A 15,942-nucleotide genomic window follows, 5' to 3' on the forward strand; every position below is an offset into this window, starting at 1 on the left:
GAATTTCTCAGAGCTGTACATTTCTGGAGAAGTCAGAATATAACAATTCAGATTTATTCAAGTTAGTTACTGTGTTACATTGCCTCCTGATAAAGTATATATTAAATATGGAACTATTTCACATTCTTCTAAGACTATAGAAGTAAAGCAGTGTGACTTTATATCTGTAATGGACATATTTGTTGCTTGGAAAGTTATGATTTCACATATTTTGTCTGAATTTTGAATTTTTGATGATAGGATCCTGGTAGTTATAATCTATTATTAGCTGTTAAGCACTTGACGTAGGCAAGAAGCTTTGTACTATAACAAGCTATGATAGAGTCATAGAGACCATAGGATCTCATTTGAAAAATACAGAAAATTCTAATAAAGAAAGTTCTCTAGGGCTGTTGTGTCCTATCAAATTTAAACATGGCAAGAATACTACAATTAGAAAAAAGTGATGCAACTATTAAAATAATAGGAAGACATGACTTGTAGAATTTTAATTTTTTCTGTTAAATTTCACCTTTAATACATTTATACTCTTCTCACAGGCTTTGAACTTTCCCATTGTGAAGATCCTGGCATCCCCCAATTTGGATACAAGATCAGTGACCAAGGCCACTTTGCGGGTAGCACCATCATTTACGGATGCAACCCAGGCTACACTCTCCATGGAAGTAGCCTCCTCAAGTGCATGACCGGGGAGAGACGGGCATGGGACTACCCTCTGCCTTCCTGCATTGGTAGGATGCTCTTTTAGATTTTAAAGAAATATTTCTTTAGAAGTGTTAAGCAAAACACACTACCTTTTAAAGTGATTCCATCTGTCTACACACAGCTCGTACCTGAAATCAAGAAGTTAACGTGTCCTCACCACCTGAAGTCTATTCCTTATGTCACCACGTATTTGATCCCCTTTACCCGGCTTATCCTCCCCTCTTTTCTCCTGTGATAACCAGCGTTCTCCTGTTTGTCTCCATGAGACTTTTTAGTTGTTTCTCTGTATGTTTGTTTTGCTTGCTTATTTGGTGCTTTCTGTTTTTTTTATCACACATAGAAGTGAAATCATAAGTTCTTCTTTTTTTGTCTGACTTATTTCATGACATCCATCCATGGTGTAATAGAGCATACAGATGCTATAAAGTTGTAAAGCTGAAATTTATAAAAGGTTATTAGCCAATGTGACCCCAATAGAATTAATAAAAATTTTAAAATATATATGGCTAAGAAATACACTATTTCAAAACCTTAAAAAGTAAGTTAATGGCTCTGGCTGGTGTGGCTCAGTGGATTGAGCTCCAGACTGTGAACCAAAGGGTTGCCGGTTTGATTCCCAGTCAGGGCACATGTCTGGGTTACAGGCCAGGTCCCCAGTGGGGGGACGCTTGAGAGGCAACCACACGCTGATGTTTCTCTCGATCTTTTTCTCCCTACCTTCCCCTCTCTATAAATAAATAAATGAATAAAGTCTTTAAAAGATTTTTAAAATGCAGTACAGTTGTCTGCATTTTAAAAGGACATTAATGGAAAGTGAATGTATCCTTTTAATAGTTTTACTGATGAATACTTATTTTGTACAATATAAAGTCATTTTACTTCTCCCATCTTGATATAAAATTTACCTCATTACAAAAATATATTAAGACTCGTCATATACATTTATTAAATCACATTGAAATTTAATATTTAACATAAATATTAATTTTATTTAATATAAAAAATATGTCCTGTCTTCCTATCAAGGTAGATTAAAATCTGTAAACTATTTTCAATAATTTAAAAAGTCTTTCATTATACTTACCTTTTCAAAAGTCTGAGGAAGTGTATATGTTTTTTCATGTGTATGTAGCAAAACATAATTAACCACTTTCCATAAGATTCATATGAAAGTGACATCAGATATACAGCTTCTGGGAAGCTAGAGAATGATCATTTTCTACCTTCTGACAGATCAACTAATGAACACTGGGTATGTGTGGTGGCCCGTAGATAGAAAAGTGTTGTAAATACCTCACTTTTTCTCCTTCCCTCCCCCCACATTAAATAGGTGCTGGGTGAGAATACTAGGGCAACACAAAGAACCCAACGTTTTAACAAAATACTGGCTCCTTGGTAGAGAACAAACCTGCGGTGATTCTTCAGTCATTTACTCCACCATGGCATTTATGGAGACACAAAGTATTCTGTATCAGACCCACATGGTTTAAATTGCCCCAAATATTTTTAATAGTTTTATTAAGCTATACTTGATACCCCAGAAAACTGTACATATTTATTGTATACACTTTAAGGAGTTTGGAAACGTGTACATTGTGAGACAAAGTTTCATCTTTGTTGGTATGGACAACCTAGAAATCTCCACAAAACTTGCTAGAATACCAATTTTTTTAAATGGAATTTTAGTTATTAAAAGCCTAGAGATTAATTGCACAGTGTTATTGGTGCCATAAAACCTCTATTGGATTATTAAAACATCAATTCATGCAGAAAGAAAACATGTTTTTATCAAACCAAAATGCAACTTAGTCCTTTATCTGCAGGCAGCATCTGAATTTTGAATAGATTTTGAGGATTATATCTAAAATAGTAATCAATCTAAATTGATAAAGCTTGGAAATTAGAATATGAACAATAATCAGCCCACTGGCATTGGTTATGAAAAAAATGTAACAGTGATTAATTCTCTCTGAGGTTGTATTTTTTATGTGTGTAGGAAACAAATTTAGAAAATCATTAACAGTTATAACAACATGAAACTATAAACTTGTAAGCACTGATTTGCATGCTATCCCTAAAATTAAAATCACAAAACAAGTTTAAAACCATGTATTTTCTATATACTTTGAACCAAGATGAAGACACTATTTATTTTTTGGAAACATTTTATGCAAATGGAAGGACATTTGGTCTATGATCAGGAGATTTTAGTTATGTTTGCAATGAATCAGTGAACTTTATATTTACAAATATCCTAAGACAAACTTAGTAACTTGATACTGCTCAAGATTTCATGAGAAGTGTAAAGTTTTGTTGTTGTTGTTGCTGTTGTTGTTTGTTGTCGTGGTTTTCAATGATGGATGATCAAGAAGGACAGTTCAAAAATAGCTGGACACATGGTGTGTCGTGCTGATGATTTCCATGACGACAGAAGGTGAAATTCTATTTTAGGTGGTGCTCTCTGCTGACAACAATTAATAGCTTTACCTCTTAGCCTAAAATTATAATTTTCTGTGTTTATTAACCTTAAATATTTATATGGCTATATTTTGGCCTCTGTCAAATAAGAAACTTTTCTCTAATATATGAATTATTTCTAGATAATTAATTATCTGAGGCTTACATATTGATTTAAAAAATTAATTTTTAAACACCATAGCTGGAGGGATTTAACCAGCATACCTTCTTTAAACACCGTCATTTTTATCCTGCAAATATAAGTCTTCTCGCAGCAGTGAACACTAGTGCTATGGCATACGACCCTGGCTCCTTTGAAGTCAAGATACCAAGCAATATTTGTAGCAAAGAAATATGGAGAAAAAGAAAACCTATGTTAAATTCAAGATACAACATAGTGCACATAACTCCAGATCGACCTGCAGTTGATTAAAAAATAATGTAGAGAAATGAAGTATCAGATGTGTTTGCATAATAAATATATGCCAATAACAGTGATAAATTGTAAGAAATGACAAAACATGAAATTATGTAGTTATGTAGTTCTAGTTGTTCAACAAAACTTTTGTTAAAAAATGAGAAAAACCTCAAGTGCTGGTGACGTTTGAATATAGATATCTTCTTATTTACTTAAAAAAGAAATTGTCATGAATGGAATTGATGTTGCGTTACAAAATAAAGTTGCTTAGTGCTCTGTGTGCGTGTGTGCCAGGGATGTCCAGAGAAACAGAATCCGTACTAGATCCAGATCTGTCTGTCTGTCTGTCTACCTACTTACTATCTATCATCTGTAATTGATCTTTCTAAAAAGATGTATTTATGTTAGGGAGTTGTGGTGGCTGAAATGTCCAAAACCTTTAGGAAAGACTAAAAGGCTAGAAGCTCATGCAAGAGTTTATACTGCAGTCTTGAGAGGGAATTTCTTCTTCTCTAGAAAATTCAGTTTTTGCTCTAAGGCCTTTCAGTTGACTGGTTCAGGGCCAAGCACATGGTCAAAGGTAATCTCTTTAAATCAACTGATTATATGTGTTGTCCACATCGATAAAAACTTCACAGCAACACCTAAGCCAGTGTTTGATTAAATAACTGGGTCCTATGGCCTAGCCAAGTTGCCACATATAACTAGCCACCACAGTGCATTGAAATATAGTATCTAAAATCTTTGAAACAAATTTACCTGTATAAATAAAGCCTGCAAATTTGAACTATTAGACCGTTATTAGGTCTCTCCCAAAGCTATAGCTTTGTCTTTGAGCTTTGCCCTGATAATAAAAACAAAACAAAACAAAAGCCAAGTAGATAAGTTCAGTCATTGAATTTGAGTAAAATACAAACAGTATAGAGAACAAGAAAAACATCAGAATATCTTCAAATATTTAAGCAAACAGTAAACAATGTTTAGGTTACTTCTTCATAAAAAATAAGCTGGACATTTTTAAAATGTGTAATATATGAGATAGTGTTTCCTTATTTCTAGGGTTTAGCAGTGTTGTACAATGTACTAACTAAAATATTTGCTTTCTCTCTTCTTGAATACAGAGTTCTTTCTAGATTATCTGCTCACTGAAGTAAGACCACACCAGACATCACTCTATATTAAGTAGTGTTAAAATGGAGAGGGAATCCCCAAAAGATAACAATTATATTATATTTTGTGACAATACCTACATGTTAATTCAATGAATTTGATAAAAATGAGACCACATTAAATCAAAACCAAACTATATTTAACTGAAGTAAGAAATCTAATAAAAATGACACTTTGTCTTTTGGAAGGCTAAAAGGGAAAATATTTAGAGTGATTTAAAGGGGAATAAAAGGACAACGAAATTGAGAAGGCCTGAGGGACGGAAGTAAAGATTAGCGTTTTCTAGGAGGTGGTGTAGCAAGATGATGAATTATTCAGCCTGCAACCAACTAGCAGTGAGCAGCTGGCCATCTGTTTCCGCTTTTTAAATTGTCATTATTTAACAACACATCTTAAGGTGTTTGGGAGCCTAAACTCAGAGTTTTTGAATGTGTCTTCTTTTTTTAAAACCCTAATTGTGTTCATTTTATTATCTTTTATGGGATCTAACTTGACACTCTTGCTTTATTGTGCAATATGTTCTTGCATCAATTAATACCTTAGTCTGAGAAAGCATACAGAAATATATACTTTCAAGAAGAGGGGAAATCAATTGTGTTCCTTAAAGTAATATATGCATGTGTGTGTGCACCTGTGAAATTTGTATATTGTTTTGAAAAGATTGGCATTAAATTGTGAGTTAAAATTTTCATCACTTTTTTGTTAGCTGAATGTGGAGGTCGTTTTAAAGGAGAATCATCAGGAAGAATTCTATCCCCTGGTTATCCCTTCCCATATGACAATAATCTGCGTTGCATGTGGATGATTGAAGTAGACCCAGGAAACATTGTCAGGTAAACGGATTTCATTTTGTCAAAATTACTCTGGATTTCCTGAGGAGCCCCTAAGTACAGAATCAATCAACATCAAGATTTTTCAATATCTTTACACTCTGGTAAAGAAAAACTTGGTTTTCATCTGTTAAACATATGAAAAATTATTAATGAGCATGATTTATTGATTTATGGGCCACAGCGGTTGCTCATATAACACCTTAAAAAGAAGCTTTTCATATTTGTTAGAAGCTACAGAGGGAGAGAAGTTCTTCTGCTTCTTTGGCACTCTACTCATATAATTCTTGACGACTTAAAATATCAAGTCTACCCCTTTGATGGGTGTACACAGTTGTCCACGTCCCCATTATATATTTAGCCTCGTGCCCTGGCAGGTGTGGCTCAGCTGGTTGGAGCATCACCCTGTACCCCAAGGGCTGCAGGTTTGATTCCTGGTCAGGGCACATGCCTAGATTGAATGTTCAACCCCAGATCAGGGTGTGTGAGATCCCCAGTCAGAGCACGTACGGGAGGCAACCAATCCACGCTTTTCTCTTGCATCAATGTTTCTCTCTCTCTCCCTTTCTCTCTTTCTAAAAGCAATGGAAAAAAGGTCCTCAAGTGAAGATTAAGAAAAAAAAAAATTTAATCTCACAAACATTTAGAAAAAATAAGAGGAGAAGTGGGACTAGATTACTCCATGCCTTTCATGGCTGTAGACATATCTCTGGAGCACCTGCTCTCTGCCCCTTTACTGAGATTTGATTTTCATTCCCTGCTTAGTTAGGTGGCTAACGATTCTTCACATCACTGCCCTTTAGATGAGAGCAGAACCATTGCCTCCTCTTAAATCAACTACAGCCAGGTTTCCAAGCTTGTCACATGCTCTCAGCCTTAGGTTAAATATCGGGGTGATGGCTCGGAATGGATTAATAAATGAACAAATTGTCTTTGTCCTATGAGCTAGTTATCATTGCTCACAAACAATGACTTTAAACTTAGGAATTGATTCTTTCTGTAAATGGAATTTCAGACAGGCTTGTGGGGGGTGCAAGTGGTTTTAGAAAACAAGTATCATCATTCAAAAAACACGCCGAAAGTTATACTGAATGCATTGTTGGATGTGAACTGGTATGTTATTGGACAAAAACTGGTGTGTTGTTTTTGGAAGGGAGTTTGAAGAACTCAAAATAGACTACTCTAGATTGATCCTCAGCCTATTTTTATGTAGCATAGATAATGCATTGTTTTATTTAAGTATTAGAATTAGAAAACTTGAAAATATTAATTTCAGTGGGTTTCTGGAATTTTTTTAAAAATTAAAGAGCAATAGTTGATATTAAATTACAACTCAAATGTAAAGTTATGACAATTCACATATCAAACCTGAATATGAAATATATGTAGAAAGAGTTGGCCTGTTGATATAATTGGATTTCTAATGTTTGGCATGAGCCATGAAAAGTATCAATATTAATTGTGTCTAGATTAAATATAAAGTAGAATAGAGTTAATATAAAACAATTTGTGGGGCTTCATTTTTTGAAAGGTAGGTCAACATGATTTTTCATGTTTAGGAAGTTTCCTTTTACTCATAGATTGCTGTATGTAATTATAACATTGACTTTTTAAAAACTCTCATATTTTTTCTGTATATATTGAGATTTTCATGTGATTTTTTCCCTTTTATCTGTCATTGTGATGATATTGATTTCTGAGTGTGAACTATGTTTGCAATTGTGAATAAACTTCATTTGATACTAATAAAGCAAGCATGAACCATTGGTAAAAATAGATACTATGCAAGTCAGAAAACTTCAGTTCACGACTCTGCCACCCTTCGGACCATTTTATTTTAATTTATCCATTTAGCACATTTGTACAACTGAGATAAAAACTGTTCCTTTTTCATAGGGTGATTATAATAATTAAACAAACAAACAAATAAAAATAATGCATTTTACACAGTGCCTGGAATGTACCGAATTCTCCAAAAGTGTTACCTGCTGTTGCCGTTGCTGAAATTCGTGAACACTGAAAAGAATGTGTACCTGACATTTTGGTAATTTGCAAAGATGATATAATAATGCCTTTAATCATATTCTAAAAGAAATAAATTATAGAAAAAGTTCAGAAGTTAAGATTACATATGCTGTTTATATTTTTATCTGATAGAATAAAAGGAATGACTAATAGAAGCAAAGATGCACATTTGTTGTATTCTTTATTTAAAAGTGAATTTGTGCTTAAAATAATCAAACATATGTTTTCCCCACAGCCTACAGTTTCTTGCTTTCGATACGGAAGCATCACATGATATACTCCGAGTTTGGGATGGTCCGCCAGAAAACGAGATGCTTTTAAAGGAAATTAGTGGCTCTCTTATCCCTGAAGGAATCCATAGCACCCTCAACATCGTGACCATCCAGTTCGACACGGATTTTTATATCAGCAAATCTGGATTTGCAATTCAGTTTTCAAGTGAGTTACTATTTTATTTCTTAAATGCAAAATAGAAATGGTATTCAAATAGTTCTGTTAACTTTACCACTCAAAACTTTAATGATTTTAAATATTCTTATCTAATCTTCACATTAATCTATGGTTAAATACATTTGGAAAAAAGAAATGCGGTTAACTTTTAATTAAAAAATTAATTGTTGAGACCCTCTCTCCAATTGTCAAACTGATTTTCCTTAAAATATAGGTGGTGATTCTGAATAACCACCTATATTTTTGGAATCATTATAATGATTCCACAAATGAAATGATTGCATTACAAAAGCTTGCAATCTGGATTTACGATCAAACAGTATATTTCCAAAATGTGCAATATTTATAGGTAAGTAAGGAAATGAGTACTTGCCATTACAAAATGAGCAACTCCACATTTTTACAAATTTTGTTTTCTTCTGTTAAAAATCTTTATTATATAGTCACTGATATCTTTGACAAAATATTTTAGACCCACTTTCAAATTTAAGATTGCCTAGACAATGAAGCACCATGGCTTATAAGTAATTACCAGTGTTCACTGCTTATTTTTTTCCTAGACATTGTTACATGAATAAATACATTGTTCTGTTAAAAAGAATTTTGGTTTAGTGACTGGAGAAAAATACAACTTCAAGTTTTTAATTGCTACATTTTACTTTTATTTCCAAGACTCATTGTCTCTTTAATAAAATTATCTAATGGATTTTCTAATTGTAGGGTGTTTAAAAATTTTTATTGACAGAAACATATCCAAATTTCCAAGGTGAAAACCAGTATTCTTCAAATGGCCCTTAATGCCAAGCCGTAGCTCCTTACTAATTGCTGACTTTGGGCACCTGACCTCATTACCTGAGTCTGTGTTCTACTCACATGGGAATAATAATGCATGCACAATACTTGGTAGTGAGTAGATGGCGCCCAGTGAACTGTTACCATTATATGAATAAATACAAAATTAAACTTGAAAAAAATGGGGAAAGCATGAAGGACTTCTAAAATTTGACTCTCCACAAATATACTGCTTTAGGTAAACAACTAGTTAATGCAATATTAATGGATTTTTTGCTTGTGGAATAGAGTTTCATTTAATTAACTAATAGAAATGAATTGTTTGGCAGTGTATATAAATCAAGCTTGTGTAAGAGGTGTCAGTGTAGAAGAATCAAAATCTGTAAATTTGTAATTTAAATACATATATCTTTTTAAAAAGGTATGAAAAATAAGAAAATTATTGTGTAATTGGTGAACATAAATGGCTTCTAATTCTGAAACACCAATCAAATATTTTTATATCTTCTGTTTTCTACTGTTTACCTCTCTCTCTCACTTTCTTTTAAGTTACAAACAATTTGTCAGAGAACTGCTTTTGACTGTTGTCTGGTATCAGTTCTTTCTAATTATAGTTTGGCAGCTAACAGTTCTCATTTCCTTTACCTTAAGTTAGTAACACATGATGCATATTATATCTTACAATAAATGGTTTTTGTGGTTAAACATCTGCAAACGCTCGTGTTAAATAGTACCTCAGGCTAGTGCTTGCGAATGCCAAGTGTATGTGCTTCAGACAAACAGGGAGTTTCTGGGAAGTTTTAATGCAGATTTTTCTGTAAAATTAGCAATGCGTTTTTATGTTTATTATATTTGCCACATATATGAAAGTTATCAAAACAATATGTATAATACATATAATACCAGATCTTTACTAAGTCTGCCTTCATAATATGCTTTTAAGAGGCATAGGAATTTGTACTACTGATCTGAGACTAAACACCTATGTATCAAAATAAAATTGCTTTGAGGGTTACAATGTTGTGAATAGCATCAGTCAATGAACACTGATTGGACATCTTGGTTGGATATTTCCTGTAATTCATGCTTCCACTGCTTGCCAAGTGCCCAGATTTCAAATGTGAAAGTATCCTTTTAATGAATGAGCTCTTATTTGTATATCAAGAATGGTGTTAAATGTTTCAATTACATGATGTCTTTCATTTAACCCTCGAAAAAAGCCCTATGAGATATTTATTTCACCTCCATTTCCCAAATAAACACTCTAAGGTTTAGAAAGTGAGTTAATTTGTTCAAGGTCATACCGCTAGCAGTGTATGGAGCTGTGACTCAAGTGCAGGTGTTTGAAAGGAGCTTGACACTGTGTCTGGAGCACAGTAAAATGCTTAGCTGCTATTATTAATATTACGCTTTTGTTATTATTTGGGTGCATGCATTAATATGCTGGAGGAAATAGGAAGCTTTTAGTTCTATTAGTTATGATGAAGTTCTACAATTTCATCAGCTATGATCCTGAGGATGCTCCCAAGAACCACTTCTTAGCTCACACTCTGAAAAGCAGGTGATTCGTACAAGTGAAGCAGTGAGGACTGGAGGAACGCTGGATTGTGCACATTCTCACTTAAAAAGGACACTTGTCCTCCCTGGCTTTAGTCATTTTGTCCTGCAGGAAGCCAGGCTAATTTTAAAGCATAACTTGAAATAAGTATTTTTATGTGTAAAGTCATCTAATTTTCAGTGAAACAATAAAAATTAAAGGGAGGGTTAACAGACTGTATAAGCCAATAAGCCACTACATTTTAGGTCAAATTTGTCTTGCAGGTCAGTTTGCCCCTTTAGTGCCCTTCCTAAAGTCCCCTCCCCTAGATGCATTTATCTCACGTTACCCATCTATTCATTTATTCATCCATTCATTTGAGGAGCGTCTATTAAGGGCCAGATGTTAAACGTATTTATCACCAAGTACTTCTCAATTGCACCCCCCCCCTCACTGAGGTATATCTTGGTTTCATAAACATGCCCACCGCTGTGCCGCCTTCTGCCTCTAAACCTCATTCTTTGTTCCTTTCTGCCGCAGCCCTGCTCCTTCTTATAGACTCAGCACCCAGACCTCTCTTTAGAAGCAATTTCTGACCCCTGAACTAAACATTCTTTAATGTTTATAAAACATCTCTTTATAAGACATTTTCTAACCTTCTTTATTAAACATATTCCAGCCCATACCCCAGGCACCAGCTGTGATTTTTTCCAAATGAAGATGAGACTAAATGGTTTATCAACACATTGTCTTGAAGATGTTTGAATTATGTGATCTTTGCTCCCCAAATATATATATGGAGGGATAGTTTAATTTACTAATCTAAGATAGGTTTTGAGAGTAAAAGCAGAAATTATTAAAAATGAAACTGGACAACAGGCATAAAGCAACAGTTGTGGCTGAATCAGGATGTGTCATCTTATTTATTTTTATTTTTTACTTATTTTTATTTTTTATTGTTGTTCAAGTACAGTTGTTCCATTTGCCCCCTACTCATTGTCAGACTTTTATTGTATCTCTACTCTCCCCACACACAGAATGTGCATCTCTGTTTTGAGCAAGTAGCTGTGATTTATTGAGTGTCAAATAGTAAGAAAGAAAAGAGTCAAGGCATCATCGCAGGTCAGTGTCCAACAACAGAACGCAGCCAATGAAATGGATTTCACTGAAGTTGGTGCAAAGTGAATGGGACTGAAACGTAGGTCAGGGAACCACTTCGTAATCATCATCAAGGCACTGTGCACAGCCTCTTGCCTCCTAGCTGATGACCTTTTCCTTCTGGGCGGAGTCTGTCACTCTGCTGCTTGGTGCTGCGGTCTGCAAGGCACTGCTGCTTAACCAGAGCTGCTGGAGTCTGACATTGCATCTCAGGTCGTCCTGTGTGCTGTCCTTGGTTCTCAGCAGCCAGCCACTCTGTCCCTTGTTTAAACTGTAATCTGCTTGTCTCAGTTCAGTTCCACAGGGAGGGCATCTTTCAGTATCATGCTGTCACTTGCCCACAGAATAGTTGATTTTGACAGAGCATTTTCTATGCTCTTCAGTCTTTAACCTCTCTGTTAAGAATCTGCCCTTGCTGGGTAACATAAAATACCAAGGCCCATCGCTTATGCTGTTTAAACTTCTCAAGGAAACGATCCTTTTAGCCATGAGAGGTCAGTGTCTCCCAGCCTCAAAGGCCTGCATAGCACGTACGCCCCGTTTCCTCATCCTCAGTATTACTGCCCGCATCGCTGTGGCTGTGGCAGTCGACTAGCCTCTTACCTCATTATCTCTCCGGCCAGACTTCCCCACAGTTCCACCTGGCTGATGTTTTAAAAAATACAATTCAGACATCACTCCTCTGTGGAACATTCTCTAATGGCCACACAGTCATAAGTTCAAAACTTTGGAGTTACACTTAAAGCCTTCACACTTTGCACCCCAACTACCTGCCAGTTTCATCCTTCACACTTCATGGCACACAGCCCGTGGTTAACACGACAGTCACATTCCTGCCTCTCTCGCAAACTCTCCTCCGTGCTCCTGAAACACGTATGTCCACGTCAAATTCTATGAACTCTTAGTCATTTTCTGAGGCCTGGGTCAAATACCTCTAGTACTGGTGACCGCCTAATCGGACACTTTCATATCCTCACTGCTGTGACACTGTGTGTGTGTGTTCTCTCGGAATGGCCGCATGTGCCGGTTTGTTCTGGACGGTCCCGGCTTATGCCCGTTGTCCTGGCACCCTGACTGGTCTGCCATTTGCCCTGTACTTGACATTTTTTTTAAAAAAGCATAGTATCATTAACAATAGTTCTGTTAAATTAGCCGAAGCATATTTTTCAGTTCTCTACTTTCTATTTCATCTTACCCAGTAGGGTATGAGATTTGTTTGCAGTGCTCAGAGTAATTATCATAGATGGTAAAATTTGAAAGATAAAAACTGATTACTCATCTCTGTTTCCCCATCTTTTCCAGATACTGGGTTATGCACACTTCCCTTTCAAGGACAGCACACAGGGCGCTCGTGGATAAAATGAAATAGTCTCTGACAGGAACACCTAACCCATTCTGATCTCGGGTGGTAGTGGGAGAAGCATTGGATGCTGTTGCCCTTCCAGCTAGTCAGTGTAACAGCAAGTGGTCCCATAGTCTGTGCTGTTGTTTGAAAGCTACATAAAGCTGTCAGGCCATGAATTGGCAGAATTAGTGGGAATTATGTGCGGAAATAGAGGCTTGGCAGATGTGCTACGGAGCTCTAGAACAGTGATTCTCAACCTTCTTTTCATCTCATAACCTCATCGCACACATAAATTAATTAGTAAAATTCTGCACACACCAAAAAATATATGATTTTACCGGTCTGACAAAAAACAGGTATAATTTTGATTCATTCACATTGGATGGGAATTGTTTTGACTGTTGTCATTTTTTTTATTTGACAAACTAAGGAAAGAGAGGCCAGTGCCCCTGACTAAATAGTCAGGCACTGCATGTTTTAAAAATTCCTACAGCACACCAGCTGAAAATTGCTGCTTTGGAATATAATCCAAATGCTCTTGCTGTAAGTGTATTTGTTATTTATCTTATGGAATAAAACCACACCTATTTATTTATCATAGAAATACTTTAAATATTATTTTATAATAAATATTTATGGCAGCAGAGGAATTTTTAAAAGTACAGGCTTAATGAAAAAGTATTTACTAAACAAGGGAGTGAGGGGTGGGCAGGACAGGGGAGAGGAAGGGGGGAAATTGGGACAACTGAAATAGAATAACAATAAAAAATAAAAAAATAAAAGCACTTTTGTGTACAAAAAGAAAAAGAAGCTGATTCCCCCGAGATGTCTAAAGAGAAGGTCAGTCCATTGAAGGGTCTCTTGAGAAGATTCCAAGCCGAGGTCAACAAGGATGTCAGACAAACTGATCCTTGCAAAAGTCGAAACTAAGGCCACAAATACAGCAGAAAACAACCTAGAATGATTTTTTAAAATCACTGTTTGTAAATCGAAGTATTTTAGTACCTCCAGCTACACATTTTTTAAAAAGCAGGGAGTGCCACATGATTCCATTTCAATAAAACATAGGTAAGTGGTAAAAAAAAGTTTAGAGGGGAAATCACGTGGATTGGGTACTTGACACCGACATAATGAGATCGTTATTTGGTACGTCACGTTAGCAGTTGGGAGACTATGGAGGGCATGGTTCTATATTCCAAAACATGGAGCATGATTAAATGGTCATTTGGAGCCATGATAAAGTATTAACTTTAGCTTTGTCATTTTTAAATACTTGATATATTAACTGCCTTAATTATATTAATGTAGCTGTCTTCTGTAGCCATATTCTTTTCAGTAGAATCGCTTCCTAAATAAAAGTACTCTCTGGTATTGCATTTATCCCTAGCATCACAAAATTCATAGTAATAGGCCAGATTTTTGCTGATAATTTGTTAAACTTATATGAAAGATGAAATATTTTGATTGAGAATGTTGTGTGCATGATATTAAAATGTGAGATGTTGGCACTTTAAATGTAATAGTGTATTAAATTTTAAGATGTTGATACTTGGTATTCTTGTGTTATGAACAAATTGCCTACAAATTTTAAGACAATATTTAGAATAGCTCTTTAGATTAACTAGTAGATAGCACATGACTGAGTCTTAATTTTCTCTACAGTCTGAAAATCTCTCCCTTTTATAGTCTTTTGAATAATTAGATCATTTACATTGAATGCAATTATTTATGTGGTTGAGTGTGTCTAACTTATTATTATATATTTTATGGGATCCACCTGTTTTTTGTTCCTATTTTTACCATCATTTTGTTCTCCTCTATTAAGTTGTTAGCTATACATTTTTTGGTACTACCTGTATTATTTATAACATGCATTTTTCACTTATCAAAACATATAATCAAATGATATTATACCATCTATCATATAATGTAAGAACCTTACATTATTTCCGATTTCCCCTTCTGTGTTTAGGGTATTGTTTTCATTTATTTCACTTCTATGTATGGTAATACCATAGTATATATATTTTCTAACTTTAAGTGGACAATTATGTACTAACTTTTTAAAATGAGGCAAGGGGCATATGACATATTTTTGTCAAAACAGGTTGTTCATTTTCACCACTTTTCTTCAATGGGGTACTGGAAATCTTATCCATAGTAGTCAAACAAGTAAAATAACTAAAATACATCCATATTGGAAAGAAAGAAGTAACACTGTCATTATATGTAGATGACCTAATACTGTACATAGAGAACTCTAAACACTCCACCAAAAAAAGCTACTAGAATTGACAAATGAATTCAGTAGCAGGATATAAAATTAACATTTAGAAATCTGTTGCATATTTATACACCAATAATGAACTGTCAGCAAAAGAAATATAAAAAATCCCATTTACAGTTGTGTCAAAAAATATAAAATATCTAGGAATAAATTTAACCAAGGAGGTAAAAGACTTATACTTGGAAAATGATAAGACATTGAAGAAAGACTTTGAAGAAGATAAAAATAAATGGAAGCACGTACCGTGCTTATGCAAAGGAAGAATTAACATCATTAAAATGTCTATAGTACCCAAAGCAACCTGTACATTCAATGCAATCCATATTAATATACCAATGGCATTTTTCATGGAACCACCTAAAATAATCCTAAAATTTATATGGAACCACCAAAAACCATGAATAACCTTAGGGAATCTTGAGAAAGAAGAACAAATTTGGAGGTATTATGTTACCTGATACCAGATTATAATATAAGGCTATAGTAATAAGAAAACTATGGTACTGGCATAAAAACAGGTACGTAGATCAATGGAACAGAATAGAGAGCCCCAAAATAAACTCATACCTATATGCTCAATTAATATTTGACAAAGGAGGCAAGAACCTACAATGAGGTAAATATGATCTATTAAATAAATGGTTCTGAGAAAATTGAACTGATACATGCAAAAGAAATGAAACTAGACCACCTTCTTATACTATATACAAGAATAAACTCAAAATGGATTAAAGACTTAACTGTAAGACTTGAACCCATAAAATTCCA

General features: G+C 34.7%; 1 protein-coding gene across 2 annotated transcripts in view; it reads left to right on the forward strand.

The window, feature by feature from the left end:
* CSMD3 (CUB and Sushi multiple domains 3) overlaps positions 1–15,942 on the forward strand; it is an 885,055-nt gene that overhangs the window by 612,543 nt on the left and 256,570 nt on the right. For both annotated transcript variants that reach the window (XM_024572155.3, XM_045181698.2), the window contains 3 exons: positions 540–731; positions 5,457–5,583; positions 7,841–8,043. In XM_024572155.3, coding sequence (XP_024427923.2) covers positions 540–731; positions 5,457–5,583; positions 7,841–8,043 — 522 coding nt within the window. The remainder of the gene's footprint in view (positions 1–539; positions 732–5,456; positions 5,584–7,840; positions 8,044–15,942) is intronic.

This window comes from Desmodus rotundus, chromosome 8 (assembly GCF_022682495.2).
Source record: "Desmodus rotundus isolate HL8 chromosome 8, HLdesRot8A.1, whole genome shotgun sequence".
Taxonomy (NCBI): domain Eukaryota; kingdom Metazoa; phylum Chordata; class Mammalia; order Chiroptera; family Phyllostomidae; genus Desmodus; species Desmodus rotundus.